Consider the following 19,506-nt stretch of genomic DNA (forward strand, 5'->3'; position numbering starts at 1 on the left):
GCAGCAAAGATTGGGTGCTTGTGCTGAGTTTAAGGACATACTAAGGAGGTGCCATGTGTAGGGGCAACTGTCTGGCTGCTACAGTAGACACAGTTGCATTGTGGGACAGGAAGCCTAAATGACCTAAATGAGGGTCTTGAAGAGGACCCTCAATACACTGACAGGAGTGGCAACATGTGCCTTGGAAAAGATGGGAGCTTCACTCATATCAAAAAGGGATGTGAGGCAGGGCTGATCCCCTTGGAGCTTAACTCGTGCACTGTTGCAAGGGATCTTGGGAAGCTTTTGTATTTCAGTTCACAAAACCAAGGCCAGAGACATGAAAGAACAGAGCAGCAAATGAAAGCCTAAAATATTTGTGTTCATGACCTCGGATGCTACAGGCCCATTAAATAATGTCTGTTCTATGTAGTGCCCTGATCTCCAGCAAAAAGAGAGTTTTGAGGCAAGAGGTTGAGGGACTCTGGAAACAAACTAAAAATAGACTATACCCATCCACCAATAAATGAAAAAGGAGAGACCTGTATTTCAGTCACATTGGACAGTTGTAGGCTTTCTCAATAAAGTACTAAAGAGCTAAACCATTTGAGGAAAGTCAAGTCTGAGCAGTATTGTTACCCGGGGGTCCCCAAGAACATGGACTCTGACAGTGGGTGGGCTATAGGCAGACCCCTGAGGGAACAATACAACCCAGCCACTTCATATAACAGGTGAAGATAGATTTTGCTCTTCTCTGGCCTACTTCCCAGCCCTCATACCCCACCACCCACCAAGACTCAGCATCACATAGAGTGGGGCTTTGCACTTTCTATTAATAGAACTTCACTCTCTGGACTTTCACTTCGAGATCACAGAACTATGCCTCAGGCACCACTCGACGAAGCTTCTTTCAATTTGTTCAGACCTGTGGTCTATTCTCTTCACATCAAATATAAGAATATCTCAGTACTGAATTGTCCTTTCTGGTGCAACAAGAATAAGTAAGCAGCCTTGAAAATAAGCTTTGAAACCAGAGAAATCATTGGTAGGATAACATCCACCTCTCTAACCACCCACCACAATCGCATAAATCAGTTGTGTGTTTTTTCATGCTCTGATTATCTTCCTGGCTGATGAACATGACGTAAAAGTCCCCAAGTTCCTCTGTAATACCTGTACTTACAGGGATTTCTAAGTAGGCCTGATGACCAAGTCATCTCTTCAGCCCTGAAACCACCAGGAGGCTTGAGTTGAGTCATTCCAGGTGGATGTGGGGTAAGCATGATAATCGTAATAGCGTACGGCAGGCATTAAGGCAATTAGGTATGGAGTTAGCTTACTTTACAAGAGAATGTCGTATAAATCCTCCCTGTATCCATATCCCTTCATGATAACTGTGCTCTTTTTTGATCCTGGACACACGTGTGTGTTATTTTTTAAATTGCTTTTCCTCCTGGACTCAGATGGGGAAATCTAAGATTCCAAGGAAAAAAGAGCAAGGATATTTATTATAAAAATCGTCCGGAAGTGTTCTCATTTCCTCGGGAGTGTGGACGGAGGAGTGTTCTCAGCCACCTGAAGGGACACGTGTTAAACCTCAGAAGGGACTTCTTGACCCCTGAAAATGTCTTACATTAGAATACATGGGTAAAGAAGGCCACGAAATGTTCTCCACTGGAAAGTTTTCAACATCAGATCGGAATACTGGGTACCGCAAAGATAAGCATTGTTTCTGATGAAGAGAATCAGCTTTGAAGTCACTCCAGGGCCAGGCTGCCTGGCCTCAGATTCTGGCACCACTGTCCTCAAGATATTCGGCAAAACTAAAACTATCTTTGTCTTCCTCTGGGAAATAATAATACCAATCTTTTTGGACTGTCATTGTGAAAATTAAATCATATGGGGGGACTTCTGTTTCCCAATCCAGGACGTAAGGAGCTTAGAGGTCTCCACTCCACCCTAACAACTAGTAAAAAGTTAAACAAACTGAAAAAATTAATAACTCTTGATCCCTCAGAAAAGTGAGTCAGAGGACAAACCACTGCTCCCCAAATTGGAGAGACAGACAGATACAGAGAATCACAACTTAGCAGAAACCTCCATGAAAACCAGTGCCAGGGGAAGAAAATCTGAGCTGTGATTGACAACTTGGAGGAGGCTCAGTGTGGACAAACCTGAGAGTTAAAAACTGCTGGGGGGGCCAGGTCATAGGAGCCCCTCCACCTCCATATTTTTGTTTGACCTCCAGGAACTCTACCACATTCTCACAGTGAGTATCAGAGAAAAATCCACTAGAGCTCCCAGCAGGGGGAGGGGAAAGTAACCATTCTGAAATACACCAGAGCATTGTACTCTTAACAAGGCCTGCCCTTGAGAGAAACCATTTTAGCAGATCCTAACCTACTTGGGTTTTGTCAGAGCCTAACCAACCTGGGAGGTGGGAAATGCCCAACTCCAACCCCCTTGGCCACCTTGTACCACCTAAGGGGGAAAGTGGGGTGACTGAGAAGCCTTGGTAAGCCCACAGCCCAGCAGCACAGGCTCATGGAAAGACTGAGACCTCATCTTAGGATAATAGGACACTTCCCCTCCCCTACACCTTACCACCACATCACAACAGGCCTGTTTACCAGAGTTCTTACCAAGTGCAGCATATCTGGCTTTAGACAAAAACTACAAGACATACTAAAAGGCAAAAAAAAAAAAAAATTAAATCCAATTTCAAGAGACAGAACAAGCATCAGAACCAGACAAATATGTAAGAGATGTTAAAAATTTTCAGACTAGGAATTTAAAACAACTATGATTAACACACTAAGGGCTCTAATGGATAAAATAGACAACATGCAAGAACAGATGGGATATGTAAGCAGAGAGATAGAAATTCTAAGAAAGAACCAAAGAGATATGCTAGAGATCAAAAACACGGTAACAGAAATAAAGAATGCCTTTGATGGGCTTATTGTTTTCTGGAACTGGCTGAGGAAAGAATCTCTGAGCTTAAAGGTATGTCAGTAATAACTTCCAAAACTGAAAAACAAAGAGAAAAAAGTATATTGAAAAGAGAAAAGAACAGAATATCCAAAACCTGTGGGACACCCATAAAAGGCATATTCTATGAGTGATGGGAATACCAGAAAAAAGAAGAAATATTTAAAGCAATAATGACTAAGACTTTCCCCCAAATTAATGTCAGACACCAAACCACATACCTAGGAAGATCAGTGAACACCAAGCAAGAATATTATCTTCAAATTTCAGAAAAATCAAAGATGAAAAGAAAAAATCTTGAAAGAAGCCAGAGGTGGGGAAAGACCCATCACCTATAGAGCAGCAAAGGTAAGAATTATATCCCACTTCTCCTCAGAAACCATGTAAGCAAGAAGAGAGTGGAGTGAAATATTTAAAATGTTGAGAGAAAAGAAATACCAACATAGAATTCTATATCCTATGAAATTGCCTTTTTTTTAAAACAAGAGTAAAACAAACAGAAGTTTATTAACATGTATATCTCATGCATATGTGGGAGATAAGCCAGGGGTAAATGACTAAGTCTCAGAAGTGGCTTAGATTTTCAGACTAAATACCATATTCAGCTTGTCAACGTAAGAACGTCCAAACCTGAAGACAATTTTTATAAGAGTTTATCTGAGCTAAAACTGATGACAGTTGCCAGGAAGCAAGATCTCAAATACTTTCGTAAAAGTGTCTTTTAAAAGTGAAGAAGAAATAATGACTTTCTAAGACAAATATTGAGGAAATTTGTTTGATTTGTCTTTTAGATTCCGCATATAAGTGAGATCATATGGTATTTGTCTTTCTCAGTCTGATTTATTTCACTTAGCGTAATACCCTCTAAGTCCATCCTGTTGTCACAAATGGCAAGATTTCATTCTTTTTATGGCTGAGTAATATTCCATTGTATAACAGAAACAAACTCATAGATACAGAGAACAACTGACAGTTGCCAGATGGGTGAGTGGTGGGAGAATAGGTGAAAAAGATGAAGGGGATTAAGAAATACAAACTGCCAGATAATAAGGTTAATGTATAAAAGTCTGTTGCTTTCCTATATACCAGTAATGATGAGCAAGTGGAATTTGAAATTAAAAACACCAATTACATTAGTACCCAAGGAAAGGAATACGTAGGTATAACTCTAACAAAATGTGTACAAGAGCTATGTGAGGAAAACTATAAAACGCTAAGGGAATCAAAGAGGAACTCAATACATGGAGAGAGAATCCATGCTATGGATAGGAAGATTTAATATGTCAAGACGTCAGATCTTCCCAACTTGATCTATAGATCCAGCACAATCCCACTCAAACTCCCAGCAAGTGACTTTGTGGATATTGACACACTGATTCTAAAGTTTATACGGAGTCAAAAGACCCAGAATAGCCAACATGATGCTATAGGAGAACAAAGCCATAGGACAGCTGCTACCCAACGTGCAAGCCTTACTCTAAGGCTACAATAACCAAGACAGTGTGGTAGCAGTAAAAGAATAGATCAGTATATCCATGGAACAGACCAGAGATCCTAGAAATAGACCCACATAAGTATAGTCAGCTGATCTTTGACAAAGGAGTAAAGGCAAGACAATAGAAAAAAAGATAATCTTTTCAACAAATGATGCTGAAACAATTGGACATCCACATGCAGACGAGGAGAAGAAAAAGAAGGAGAAGGAGAACAATAAAAAGAAGGAAGAAGAAGAAGAAGAATCTAGACACTGACCTTACCTCCTTCACAAAAAGTAACCCAAATTAGATCATAGACCTAAACGTAAAGTGCAAAACTACAAAACTCCTAGAACATAACGTAGGAGAAAGTCTAGGTGACCTTGGGTATGGCAATGGTTTTTTAATTACAACACCAAGGCGCTATCCATGAAAGAAATAATTGATAAGGTGGACTTCATTAAAATAAAAAACTTCTGCTCTGGGAAAGATACTGTCCAGAGAATGAGAAGAGAAGTCACAGACTGGAAGAAAATACTTACAAAATACATATCCAATAGAAACTGTTGTCTAAAATTTACAAAGGACACTTAAAACTCAACAGTAAGAAAATGAACAACCTGATTTTAAAAATGAGCAAAAGACCTAGACAGGTGCTTCACCGAAGATGTGCGGATGGCAAATGAGCACATGAAAAGTCTCATCATGTGTCGTTAGGAAACTGCAAATCAAAACAACAGTGAGTATGTCACCACACACTTACGAGAATGGCCAAAAATCCAAAACACTGACAACACCAAATGCTGCTGAGGATGTGGAGCAACAGGAACTCTCTCTCATTCTTTACCGGTGGGAATGCGACATGGTCCCGCCATTTTGGAAGACAGTTTGGCAGTTTCTTACAAAACCAAACATTTTCATACCCTAAGATCCAGCAGTCGTGCTCCTTGGTATTTACCCAAATAAGTAGAAAATGTATGTCCATATCCAAACCCTCACATGAATGTTTGTAGGCGCTTTATTCACAACGGCCAATATTTGGAGTGACCAAGATGTCCTTCAGGAGGTGAATGGATCAAGTGTGCTCCATGCGCACAGTGGAAATATTATTCAGAGCTCAAAAGAAGTGAGCTATCAAGCCACGAAAAGACAGGGAGCAACCTTAAATGCTTATCGTGAAGTGAAAGAAGCCTGTCTGGAAAGGTGCATAGTGTACATGACATTCTGGAAAAGGCAAAATGAGACACAGTAAAAAGATTAGTGGTTGCCAAAGGCTTGGGAGAGGAAGGGATGACGAGGTAGAGCACAGAGGATGTTCCGGGCGGTGAAGCTCTTGTATGTGATACTGTTATAGTAGGTGCGTGTCATTACGCGTCTGTTCAACCTCTGAATGTTCACAGACTGGAAGAATGTATTTACAAACTACATATCTGATAGAACCTGTTATCCAACGTTATCGAATGCTTCCATTTCCTGAATTGCCCTCTCTAAAACGATGCACAGGAGCAGAATTGCCCTAAAATGACCCAGGAGTTTAACAAAGTGGCCCAGAAGAGGGATCCCATGTTCCGAGTATGAGGGATTGTCCCCTGAATAGCTGTGTGCACAACTGGTGGCTTTCTCCCCCAAGGAGAGGGAGACACTTCCCATGAGCCCCACAGACTCCAGGTGCTGGGCAATTGACTTTCCCAAACAATCCAGACTGTCTGGCCCCAGCAGCATGTGTTCTTCCATTGATAAAGCTGCTTTCTTGAGCTTACATGATACAAAAATAGAATACACTGGAAGGCCGACCCACTTCATGGACCCAGCACTTTCCTGACCAGTGGAGGATGAGAGGACGGGGAAATCATGCCTTCTGCTGCTTGGCTGACCCTTGGCCTTTGTGAGTTTCCCTAATCCTATTTGTTATTTAACCCCTACTCTGTCATATTGAGGAATTCTTCCCAAACTCTGATGCCAACTGGTGGTGATGTCGATGGACCCCACCTGACATAGCACGTCCTGCCCTCCCCTGAGCATGTACCGGCACCATTTGTTTAAAAGACGATACTTTCCCCCACTGAATTTACTTGACGCCTTTGTCAAAATCAATTGGCCATATGAATTTAGACCATGAACTCACACCTCAAAGTAGACCATTGACCTACATGTAAGGGCTGAAACTATACACTTCTCAGAAGAAAACAAATCTTCATGACCTGAGTTAGACAAAAACATGAGTGGTAAAAGAAAAAATATTTTTAAATGGGACTTCATCAGAATTAGAACTATTTGTTCTTCTAAAGATGTTATTAAGAAAATGAAAAGATAAGCCGCAGACTGGGCAAAATTATTTTCAAACCATACGAGTGTATCTATTAAAGAGCTTGTATCCTACATATAAAGTACTCCTACAAGTCAACTGTGAGACGATAAATAACCCAGTTGAAAAATAGCCATGTAAATTACGTCTCAGTAAAGCTGTTTGGAATTTACTTAAAAAGTGATATTATTGTGGCCCCCACTTGCCTTGCCCTTTCTTTTATGTCTCCCTTTCCATAGAGTTTATATTTATTGGTTCCACTCGGACACTCTGAACTATCATTCTGTTGGCTCTTTGGCTGAAAGGAGTTCCCAGAGAGACAGGGCCTGACATCTCCCAGCTTCCAACGCTCCCGGCAGCTGGGGAATGAGTACCCCAGTCCTGAGAGCATGGGGATGTGTGTGATCGCTTGCAGCACGACTAGCAGGCAAAGGTGGATGAGGCACCGCGGTGGCCTCAGCTTGGGCTCCACGCGTCCGTCACAGGCAGACGGGTCTTGAGCCAGTGCTGACCACCTCGGAGAACAAGCTGCAGCTCAGGACCTCAACTCAGCTCCCACGTGGGAAGAGGAGAATGTCCACAACATGGGGAGAGGGAGAGAGTCGAGTAGGGTGTGAACCACAAGCTTTGTAGAGGGCTACCCCCCACAACTGAAGAAAACGTTGTTTTTTTCAAGTGCCTGTGGCATTCTCACCAAGACAGACTGTACGCTGGACTACCAAATGAGACTCAAATATCTATGAATCAAAATCATACCAAGTACATGCTCTGATCCCAAGAGGATTAAATTAGAAATCAGTAACAAGAAGGTACCTAGAAAATCCCCAATGTTAAAAATTAACCAGCATACTTCTGTAGAAGTTTGTTAAAGAAGATCTCACAGGTAACTTAGATAGTTTTACCTGGGTGGTGAGAAAAATCAGTAAACCAGACTTGTTGCATGCAGCTAACAGTGCTTAGAGAGAGATTTACAGATTGAGATGCTCATGGATAGTCAGAAAGACAAAAGGGATAAAATCAATTATCTAAGATTTGAGCACAGGAACCTTGAGAAAGAACAGTAAATTGAGCCCAAAGTAAATAAAAGGAAGCAAATAATTAAAAGAAACTGATGAAATAGAAACTGGATGGACCAGAGAGTAAACGTTTCTGTACTTCATGCACAAATCTTAATTTCAGATGGATTCTGTATTTAAATATATATCCAGAACCATAAAGATTTCGAAGAAAAATTCGGAGAGTAAAAATCAGAAGGTAGAGGTTCTGCAGTAGAGTGGGGGGGAGGGGGGAGGAATTGACTGGAAAGATGCTTCTGGGGTGAAGGAGGTATTCTGTGTCTTGTTTTTGGGGGGGTTACATGGGTGGACATAACTGTCAAGCCGCCTTGAAGCTCTGGAAGTTTTAATGCATGTAAATTACATCTCCATCTTTTACGTCTTTTACATGGAGCAAGGCCTGTGCCCTGAAGAGCTTCTGGTGGTATTTGGTGCCTCTGGGGCGTACGTGTCAGAGGCACCTACTGCCCCTTCGGTTCAGGAATCTGCTCAGACTGGTTTTGCAACCAAAATGTGGGGTCAATGCAAGTGTCTGTAATAAGAGCCACCGTAGCCCACAACTGGACTCATGATACAGGCCAGAGAACTAGTTGGTTCTCACTAGGTAGCTTTCCATCAATGCTGCTTTTCCTCTGGGAACCCAGAGCTCTCAGGGTGGGCGTGTGGGGATGGGCAAAATTGACTTTCTGAATGTATTGGGTGGGGAAAGAAAATCACCTCCCATAAGACATCGTGATTGGAGCTGCCACCATGGCAAATTTCTCAGCTAGCAACATTTCCCACCATCCTCTCAGGGAGGAGCCAGTGAAAAACAGCGGATTCCCCTCTCCCCACCCACCCACCCGCAGGTATATGTACTTCACAAGGCAAAAATACACATTGTGCTGGGAGACTTCTAAAGTCACGGGTAGTGGAGGCCACGCAGCTGGCTCCAACTGCCTGCTGTCCTGTGGAGGACAGAACCAAGGGTTTTATCACTGCGTGGCCTTGAAGCTTGTTTTCTCATCCTGCTCTTTGGAGGAATGAGAGAGAGAAGCTTCAGTTCCCCACTCCGTAGGGGGAGGGAGCTGAAGGAAAATGAGCAATGAATATGTAGGAGAGTCCAAGGTAAAGAGGCTGAGCCACAGGAGCAGCATATAAACCTCCCATCAGCCCACCTTTGGGCAGTTGAAACCAGGAGGACCCAAGTTCTTTCATCTGGCTTGTAACTGTCTAACAGGTTGGAGCTTTTTCATTTTATCTCAACTATTCCTGGGTGGGGCTGGGGGCCGGGGAGTTTTGCAAAACTAGGAGTAGAGGAAACAAAATGGCATTTTGTGCGCCTGTAAGCACGGGCCTTCTGCGTTTGGCTCTCCACCAGTCTGCTCTCCAGGGCTTTCTGGTTCCTGGAGAGTGTTTCTTGGTTCCCAGGTTTGGCCATGGCTGGCTGGAGCTGCCTGGTGACGGGAGCCGGAGGTTTTCTGGGTCAGAGGATCATCCGCTTGCTGGTGGAGGAAAAGGAGCTGCAGGAGATCAGAGCGCTGGATAAAGTCTTCAGACCGGAACTGCGGGAGGAATTTTCTAGTAAGTGACCTGGAGTCATGGGTGAGTGGAGCGCCATCTTCAGCCCAGTGTACGTGTGAGGAGGAGGCCCTTGCGTAGCAAATTAAGGAACGTCGTAGCCAAACCAGGTCCAAAGTCATCAGAAAGGAAATCACAGTAGAAAAGATCCTGGGCTGGGTATCGGGAGACTGAATTGTGGTCCTGACTCAGAACTAGAGAGGGCGGCTGTCAGCCTTCCATCTGGGCCTCCAGGACGCGTCTCATCTCCAGAAGCACATACCAGTTCTCTCCCTGGGCAACAGCCCTTGTAGGTTCTGAAAACTTTTGGCTTGGCACTTACTGTGCAATGCCTACAAACGTGCAGGCAAACCTGGAGACCCCACCGGGGTCCCTGCCCCTCTGGCTCGCCCTGTCTTTTGGTGGCTTCACTTAAGCATGTCCAATGAAGGTGAACTAAAAGGAAGTGAGGGTGAAGCTTGTGTGTGTGTGTGTGTGTGTGTGTGTGTGTGTGTGTGTGTGACAGAGAATCAGAGGTGATGAGGGTTAGAAGAGGGAGCACAAGTGTCCAGTGTGGGAGCCAGAGACAGAGGGAGGGGCCGCATGGGTGTGGACTCTGGGCACATCTTTTTTTTTATCATTCGTTGCTGTTCCCCGTCACCACAAGGGAAGCGACTACTGCAGACTTGGCTGTAGCAGCTCACTGCTTTTTTCCCCCAGATTGCTGCCCCTGGTGCAAATGCAGAAGCTGGATTTATTGTGCATTTTCCAACCTGTTTTGCCCCCAGATCCTCCAAATAACGCTGTGAGGAAAGTCGGGAAGGGAGTCACCCCATTTGGGCAATGAAGAAATCAACGTCCACAAAGATAAAGCTTTGCTGGGGTCCCTCTGGTTAATGGGTAGCAGAGCTCAGCCCAGGGCCCCCCCCACCCCCCACCCCCGCACAGGCCCCGATCACATGGCTCTAGGGCTGACTCTTCGTAAAGTGAGTTCCCCTTGTGTCCCCAAACCAATTCCTGCCACCCCCCCACCCCAGTCCCTGCAGACTGGGTGTCTACAGGCAGGCCCTGGCTTCCCAGGACACCCCACCTCCCCACACCGAAGCCCCACTCACTCCCCTGGACTGCACCCAGCACTCTGCCCCTTCATCCCTCTTCTCTGAGCTTCTCTGGGCAAATGTCCTTTGCCCACTACCCTCTGATTCAGTCGTGTCTCCGATAAGCCAGTTCACAAATAATTAACTGTTTGTAACCCTTACAGCTCAGCAGTATTTGCAGTCTGACAGCTGATTGCAAAAAGGGCAGTGTTCAGCCTAAAGGAACAGGTCCCCAAGGTGACAAGTCAGGTGGTGGCACGGAGGTGGGGGCCTCTACAAAGCTAACCATAGAGGATCCTTCCATTGTTCCTTCTGTGCCGGGCGCTGTGTCAAGTGTCTGGCATGTGTCAACCCGTGTGCTCCTTTGAACACCCCTGTGCGAAGGGTTGAGGATAAGGGGCAGAGGCTGCGGTAACAAATGCCCCAGGCTGGGTGGCTTATGAACGACAGAAGTTTATTTCCCGCAGTTCTGGAGGCGGGAAGTCCCAAGATCAGGGCACCATCAGGGTTGCATTCTGGTAGCAGCTCTCTTCCAGGTTCATAGCCGGCGCCCGCTCGCCGTGTCCTCACATGATGGAAGGGGTAAGGGATCTCTCTGGTGCCTCATTAAAACTAATGGGAGGCAGAAAACAGTAAGAGAGAAATTCAGAGGGAGAAATTCCGGGCTGGAGAATCTCCTTCCTGGGTTACAACTTGGAATAACCACCTGCTCTCCTTAAGCTTCTGCCAAGTGGGGTCTGCCTGCAGCCCTCAGGTAACTCCAAGAGGCCCCGACTTGGGGACAGGCAAGGGAGGAGCTGCAGGGAGTCAGCTGGAGGGTAGAATTTTCTGATTCTGTGCCCACCTGTGCCCTGCCCTCTCCCCTCCCCACCTCTGCCCTCTCCCCTACCCACTTCTGCCCTCTCCTCTACCCTCCTCTGCCTCTCCCCTCCTCTGCCTCTTCTCTCCCCACCTCTGCTTCTCCCCACCCCACCTCTGCCTCTCCCCGCTCCTCCTCTGCCTCTCCCCTCCCTTCCTCTATCTCTACTTTGCTGCTGACTTCAGTAGACTGTCTCAAAGGAACTGAGACATATGTCTGGGGGCAGAAATCCAAAGCCAGGAGAGAAAGACTTCTACCCCATTAGCCTGCAGGGCTGCAGAGAAACCAGACAGGGCATTGTGGACGCCTCAGTGGTGGGGCCGTGGCTCCCTCCTTCTCCAAGGCTCTGTGAACTTGGCAAGACTGAATATGCAGTTGCTTACGTATAGTGAGCTGGGTGGGAGGGAGGCCCACAGAAAAGCTACTAGGCAAACTAGTGCTTAAGAGCACAGACGCTGACTGCCTGGGTTCAAGTTTAGCTTTGCTGTCTTCCTACTGTGTGACCTTGAACAAAGTAATTAACCCCTGCTATGCTCTGAATGTTTGTGTCCCCCTAAATGTATGTGTTGAAATCCTAATGCCCAATGTGATGGTGCGAAGAGAGGGGGCTTTTGGGAGGTGGAATGGGATTACAGGCAGAGGTGGGAAGGGAGAAAGCAGAGGAAGGGAGGGGCGAGGCAGAGGTGGGGAGGGGAGATAGCTCTAAAAGGAAATCAGAGAACTGTGAAAGTTGACAGCAAAGTACAAACAAAGCACAAGATACTTAAATGTAGGGTATTTATCCAAACTGTACGCAGCGCAGCGTTATTTCATGGGCTAATTTGAGGGACTGCCACTTCCTGTGGACTTCAGAGGAGCTGAAGCCCCTGAGGTGGTATTCACTGCCCCTGGCTAGATGACCAGAAGGGAGTCCCTCGATTTCAGCGCTGTTATCTGCTTTTTTTTTTTAATTCAAAATTTTTAAAATTTTTCAATTACGGCTGACATTCAGTATTATTTAGTTTCAGGTGTATAGCACAGTGGTTAGACATTTATATAACTGACAAAGTGATCTCTCTGATAAGTCTAGTACCCACCAGGCACCATACACAGTTATTACAATATTATTGACTATATTCCCTCTGCTGTACTTTGCATCCCCATGACTGTAACTCCCAATTTGTACTTCTTAATCCCTTCACCTTTTCACCCAGCTCCCAACCCTCTCCCATCTGGCAACCATCAGTTTGTTCCCGGTATCTATGAGTCTGTTTCTGTTTTGTTTGTTCATTTATTCTGTTCTTCAGATTCCACATATAAGTGAGATCATATGGTATTTGTCTTTCTCAGTCTGACTTATTTCACTTAACATAATACCCTCTAGATCCATCCATGTGGTTGCAGATGGCAAGATTTCATTCCTTTTATGACAGAGTAATATTCCATCGTATATCACCACTTCTTTATTCAGTCGTCTATCAACAGGCACTTAGGTTGCTTCCATATCTTGACTATTATAAATAGCACTGCAGTGAACATAGGGGTGCATTAGCTTTTGAAATTCGTGTTTTGGATTTCTTCAGATAAATGCCCAGAAGTAGGATTACTGGGTTATGTGGTAGTTCTGTTTTTCATTGTTTGAGGAACCTCCATACTGTTTCCCATAGTGACAATCCCCCAGGGATACCTGCTTTTGAGGATAAGTAATAAGAGCGTGGGCTCGTCCTAAGCTCCCTGCCAATGGCTCCACTAGCCTCCTGGTCACCCAAGACTTCGACTCTTCCTCTTCCTCTCAGCCCATCTCCCGTAAGGACCAGAGCCTGTCAAGGTGAGGTCCTCCTCATCTGAATTTTGGTGTGGACATGCTGATTCATCTCCCGGCCGCCTTGCTTCCTCTTACACCCCCACACTGAACCATTTACATACTGTGTCCAGGGGTGGATTCCCACCCCACAACTCCACTCATGTCTCTCCAAATCCACACGATGCCGCCTTCCCTACAGAATTAAATTCACATTCTTTCCTCTTCTAACCACTCTCCACCATCACCCTCCTCACCTTAGTGAATTTTAGGAACTTACCACGAGTCTCTTGCACAGTCTTGTGTTCCAGTCTTCACGGCTCACATTCTTTTTTGGAAGGAGACATCTGCTGTTTCCCAGGGCACACCACACATTCTGATTTCTGTGCCTTTGTGTCCTTCTGCCTTCCCCAGCCTGTGCCTCCCTTCCCGCCCTCCCTCCAATCTGCCTGTCTTGGAGGACCTTGATCAAATGCCACCTTTATCAGAAAACTCCCAGATTCAGAAAGCCTGCCAATGACCTCACGGGTGTTTTACACAGAGCTCCAGAGCAAGGTCAAGCTGACGTTGCTGGAAGGAGACATTCTGGATGAGCAATGCGTGAAGAGAGCCTGCCAGGGCACCTCGGCTGTCATTCACACCGCCTCTGTCATTGACGTCTTTAATATCATTCCGAAAGAGACCATCCTGAATGTCAATGTGAAAGGTACAGTCTCCCAGGGGAGGAGATGGAGTGGGGTGGGCAAGTGAGGCTGGGGAAACAGGATAAGGGAGAGAAGAGAAGCCCCCATCATCGACCACCTGAGGAGCTCTGTGTTTTTGCTTAGCACTGAGAGAGGCAAGGCTGTTATCCTCATTTTTTCAGATGAGAAAAGAAGGCTGAGAAAGGCTTACTTGTCCAGGGACCCACAGGTCGGAGAGGGAGAGCTAGAATGTAAACCCACACCTGTGTGACTCCAGAGGCCACAAAATCTCACCTGCTGCTCCAGTCAAGTGTGGACTATACCCCAACCTCAAACTTCTGATACCAGCCACCTCCTGCCTGCCCTGGGCTGGGACCAGACCTAACAGGTGCCTCCTTAGTCATGGTTTCAGCCCTTCTGTGTGGCTCTAAGATGATGGGCACTCAGTAAGGCCAAGAACTAAGGGCTCTGCGTGCCCAGAGGTGGCGCCCAGTCAGTTACCAGTGAGGGGCCGCAGCTCTGGGCCGGTTTCCTTCAGGCAGGACTTCCCACACAGGACCTCCAAGGGTAATGGAACTAGAGCCTCCCCACTCACCTCACAGAAAGAATCCTCTCACAAGAACTACCATGTTTCCCCGAAAATAAGCCCTAGCATGATTCTTCAGGATGGCATCCCCTGAACATAAGCCCTAATGCGTCTTTTGGAGCAAACCTTAATATAAGACCTGGTCTTATTTTGGGGGCAACACAGTAGCAGGGTTGATTCACAGAGGTCTGGCCCTACAGAATTATCCAGCACTTGCCTTCCCAGAACAGTTTCTTAAGAGTAATAGTTGCCCATTATCCATAATACCATGTCTTCAGCTCACTACCAGGTCTAGTCTTAAAGACTAGTTCCTAGTTAGGATGTAGCCCAAACTACATTCTCTTTGGATCCTCAAACAAATGCTTGGAGGCTCTTTCTGAATTGTGGCTTTCCAATCTACTTTAAATCCAGAAGCATTTGCTCAAGGGTTTAGCTCAAATCCCCTCTTAGCCTGTCATATTATATCATCCCTCTGCTTCCTGGAGGCCAGTCTCTCTGGGACCACAGCATCCCAACCCCCTCGCCCATCTGTTGCACACATCCTGCCCTCCAGAGTTAGTCTTTTCAGAGACTCCTTTTCTAAAGCAACTTTCTGCTTTGGGTCTCCAGCCAAGAGTAGCACCAACTCAAAAAAGACCCCTCTAGTTTCTACTTAGTCACACCCCTAACCACCCCCACATTGCCAGGAGGGTGCTAAGATGAACCAGTTTTCAGTTTTCGGATGTTCTCATGATTCCTACTCTCCACAGCTCCCAGCAACAGGACATCTGAAATCCCTGAGCAGTGTTAAGAGACATCAGTTGACTAAAACCAGTATCACTCCCAGGTTTAGAAAATATTTCACCATGATCTGTCATTTTCCCCTCTGCAGGTAAATTAGCTCCAAATATTCCCCGCCTCTAGATTTAATTTTTTTTTAATGCAGCTGTCTCTCCCCATAATCAAATTACACAAAAACCTTAAAAGGGATTTTAAAAATGCAAACAAAAAAAAAAATGATGCTTTGCCCAAGAAATCCCTTCATTCTTCAGGGAGGGCGCTCTGAATTACCGCCACGCGCTAAAAGTGCCAGGCAGATACAAGACCCTCCCGTTATAGGTATGACCGCCAGAGGGCGCACTCCTCTTTCCGTTTCCCCGCCAGGCTCCACCCACAAGGCCAGTGCACAGATCCGCAATGCTAAGTACGAGGAAGGTTTATCACCCCCACTTTTCACACCTGAGTATAACGGAGTCACAGCCAGAATTAGGAGCGGCCTTTGTAGGGGACACACAACCAAGAACAGAATCTGGATCTCCAGTTTCTCCCCAGAACCTACTAATCATTTGCTCAGTGACTCAAAGAAAGGTGCCAGTGACTGCGTTTTTATTGGTCCTCAAAAAATGAGAGCAATACAAACAATTCATTATGTGTTTAAGAGTGTGTATGACCTATATACAATTGTGTGTGTGCACGCGCGTTGTGTGTGTCTGAAGGGCACCCTTCAACTGTCCTCTTTTGCCTAAGCTCTAGGACTGTCCGTATTCTGAGAGTATGGCCTCCTAACGTTTTAAATTTAAAGTAGCCTGTCTCTAATGAGGTGGTAGGGATGATAAATGATCATTTTTAAATGTCCTTACTCAGCGAAATGTAAAGTGACAACCCTATGTCCTTTTCCAAAATTAGAAGTAACCCCCAGGTCCATGCAATCGAAAAGCCTAGGAATCCTTGCTCTCCAGAACCCAGACGTAGGTCTCTTGATTTGTGCACTTTCCTCTGGCTCTAGCTTGGTCAGCTCTCAGCCAGAGTCACAGAAGAATTCACTCCTGATCTGCGGGAATCGCCCCCCCCTGGGGTGGGGGGATGGGCATGGTCTGTGGGCGTGGCTGGGCCTGTGGGCTATTCCCTGACTCTGAAGCGTGCTCTCTGTGGGCAGGTACCCAGAACCTGCTGGAGGCCTGCGCCCAGGCTAGTGTGCCAGTCTTCATTTATACCAGCACCATGGAGGTGGCTGGGCCCAACTCCTACAGAGAAGTCATCCAGAATGCCCACGAAGAAGAACATCGCGAAACAAGATGGTCTTCTCCATACCCGTATAGCAAAAAGCTCGCTGAGAGGGCTGTGCTGGCAGCGAATGGGTGGGCTCTTAAAAACGGTGGCACCTTGTATACTTGTGCCTTAAGGCCCCCATTTATCTACGGGGAAGGAAGCCCGCTGCTTTATGGTTTTATTGACCATGCCCTGAAGAACAACGGCGTCCTGACACATAATAGCAAGCTGGCCATTGTCAACCCAGCCTATGTCGGCAACGTGGCCTGGGCCCACATTCTAGCTTTGAGGGCCCTGCGGGACCCCAGGAAGGTCCTAAACATCCAAGGACAGTTCTACTACATCTCAGATGACACACCTCACCAAAGCTATGATGACCTCAATTACACTTTGAGCAAAGAATGGGGCTTCTGCCTTGATTCCAGAATGAGCCTTCCCATATCTCTGAAGTACTGGCTGGGCTTCCTGCTGGAAATCGTGAGCTTCCTGCTCAGTCCAGTTTACCAATACCGACCCCCCTTCAACCGCCACGTAGTGACATTGTTGAATAGTGTGTTCACCATCTCCTATAAGAAAGCTCAGCGAGAGCTCGGGTATGAGCCCCTCTTCAGCTGGGAGAAAGCCAAGCAGAAAACCATGGAGTGGGTTGGCTCCCTGGTGGAACAGCACAAGGAGACCCTGAAAACAAAGACTCACTGAGCCGGCGGTGACAAGGATGTGGGTGTGGACATTGTTAGATGTCTGTCAAACTCCCCCCTTCTCGCTTCATTCGGACAGTAACACGGACACAAGTCCAGGTCCCCTTTTAGGAGACAGCCATCTTCCTCTTCCTATCAGAAACCTTCCCAGTCATCGGCCCAACCAGAAGCTTCCTGCCCCACCCAACCCTCCAGAGAACAGACAAGGTCCCCAAGTCCCAGTTGCTGATTCTGAGCTCTTCAGGCCTCTTTAATTTTAGAATTTTGCCTGTTCCATTTCTTTTGTTAATTGCACAATCACTCCTTTTGAAAATTCCTATTCCTTTGCACAGCTCAATGAAGAGAATAATAAATGTTTTACTGCCTAATCTGGAGGAAGTTGTGGTTTATGTGAACACATACCTTTCTCCTTTCCCCTCCATTTCCTGGTATTACCGTCTCCTATTAGAAAAGCCGCGTGCAACTGGGGTGGGCAGAAGGTTCTGGAAGGGGGAACTAAGCTTGACTAAGCACCTACTATGTTTCTGGCGTGAAACATATGACTGACATATCTCACCTCATTTAATCCTCACCAGACACCTATGAGGTAGGAATTCCCATGTCATTGGTAAGGAAACTTGTTCATGGTCACGCTAACTGGTAAGTGCCCGGGCCATTTACACCAGATAGACTGATGTGAAAGCCTTTATCTTTCCACTGAATCACGCAGCCTGAATTGCCCAATGTTTATAGCAGAATGGGGAGTGGGGGCAGTGGATGGGTTGTCAGCAGCACAGCAGAGCCCTGGAGCATGGGAGCGCCGGCTTCCTTGGGCCACCTACTTCTTGCCCAGTCCTGTGCAGGAGGCTCCCTGGAACCCAGGAGAACCCCTGAGGGGCACCAGGGAGGGTGTGCATGCCCTCGCCAGATGGCCTGGGCAGGGGAAGGAGAAGCAGAGATGCAGCCAGCCCTCACGCCCATGCCAGTCTCCCCGCAGCCCCTCAAACACACCTGGATGGAAGAGATTAAGAGGACACTTCTAGAATCCAAGCAAGAAATAAAGGTCTGATTTATGTAGTGTTAACAAAATGGGACGCAGGGAGCAGCGGAGGCCGGCCTGAGGTGGAACGGACCTTGCTTTAAGAAATGACTGAGTGTGGTCACAGCACCCCTATGCACCCACTTTCTCAAGCCAGAAACCTGGATGTCATCTCCCAATTCCGCCTCCAATGTATCATTCAATCCTACTGCTTATCACCTCCAAAGTACCTCCCAAAGGTGCCCTCTCCCTCCCTGGGAACACAGCCTGGGTTCAGGCCTTCATCGCCTCTTGCTTTGCCTCCTGCCTCGGAGAGTCGCCCATAAAAAACCATTCCCAGCATCATTGCCAGAGTGCGTGTGTTGGCCACTCCAGCAAGTCATAAACCCATATGCCAACATTTCGAGTCACACAATGAAGCCACACCATGAGTTCCTGGGACAAAAAGGCACAGGTATGAATTTCCCTGAAAACTGATCTTTCTCCTCAGCCCTTAGCTACCACCCCACACCTCCAGGCTTACCATGTTCATCTTACTCACTAGCCCCTCATCCTCAGTTGCTCTCAGGAGAGGAGGCCAATCAAGACACCTTTTGGGGACGTAAATAATAACACAGTCATTAACTGAATGGAGGACCAACAGTCCAGAGAAACACTCGGCGCCAATAGGGACCTTGTGACCTGGAGCAGGTGAGGAGGTTGCTATGGGGTCGAAGTGACGGGAGGTGAGCGCTGACTCCCTCTAAGACCCGGGTGTTGCCTGTCTGACCACAGACACGACCAGAGTCACACCCAACAACAAGATGGCCTCTCTCTAACCCAGGGAATCGATGGATTCAGAATTCAGTTGAATTTGATTACCACAAAGGAGATAGTTTAGCATTCACTCTTCAAGAGAAAGGGAAAAAACACTCTGGCACAGACGAGCAGGTTTCCATCACCTTCAAAAGCCCCTGTGACTGATGGGCTTCATGGTGGAGTGACCCCCGGCGGTGGGGTCAGGTGAGAAATGAAACTGCTTCCTGCTTCTCTCCGCTGCACAAAACCCAAGAGCCAGCGTCAGGTCAGCATTGTAAGTAAGGTGTGCGCGCCTTCGTGTGTTTATGCCAACATTGAAGGAAGGAAAGGAAAAACTCACCCGAGCGTTCGTTCGGCCTAGTGAAATCCCACACCTATAAACCCACCAGGGCAATTGCCACAGGGAAGGGATGGGCGTTGTCGCCACAGGGCCAAGGGCGGGGTGTGAGCAAAGAGGAGAGGGGATCTGACCAGCTGGTGGACTCAATTGAACCAGCATAAAGGCCTCAGAATATTTTGGCCAACGAAGCCCTCCATCCTTACTGAGGTTGGGCGCAGATAAGGTGCAGGGCTGTCCAAACTCCAACCCACAAGCCTGGGGTGCAGCGCACGGGA

General features: G+C 46.7%; 1 protein-coding gene across 1 annotated transcript; it reads left to right on the forward strand.

Moving 5' to 3' along the window:
• The first annotated feature begins 8,720 nt into the window (after positions 1 to 8,720).
• HSD3B2 (hydroxy-delta-5-steroid dehydrogenase, 3 beta- and steroid delta-isomerase 2) lies at positions 8,721 to 17,819 on the forward strand. The gene is made up of 4 exons (XM_019730586.2): positions 8,721 to 9,024; positions 9,216 to 9,368; positions 13,622 to 13,786; positions 16,265 to 17,819. Exons 2-4 carry the CDS (start codon positions 9,224 to 9,226, stop codon positions 17,074 to 17,076), a joined length of 1,122 nt encoding a protein of 373 aa, XP_019586145.2. The 5' UTR covers positions 8,721 to 9,024; positions 9,216 to 9,223; the 3' UTR covers positions 17,077 to 17,819.
• The last annotated feature ends 1,687 nt before the right edge of the window (positions 17,820 to 19,506 follow it).

This window comes from Rhinolophus sinicus, linkage group LG14, assembly GCF_036562045.2.
Source record: "Rhinolophus sinicus isolate RSC01 linkage group LG14, ASM3656204v1, whole genome shotgun sequence".
Lineage (NCBI taxonomy): Eukaryota > Metazoa > Chordata > Mammalia > Chiroptera > Rhinolophidae > Rhinolophus > Rhinolophus sinicus.

Coding starts and splice junctions, on each gene's coding strand:
- HSD3B2 (XM_019730586.2), top strand. CDS start 9,224: ATGGCTGGCTGGAGCTGCCTGGTGACGGGAGCCGGAGGTTTTCTGGGT. Junction 9,369..13,621: donor ACTGCGGGAGGAATTTTCTA/GTAAGTGACCTG, acceptor TGTTTTACACAG/AGCTCCAGAGCAAGGTCAAG. Junction 13,787..16,264: donor CCTGAATGTCAATGTGAAAG/GTACAGTCTCCC, acceptor CTCTGTGGGCAG/GTACCCAGAACCTGCTGGAG.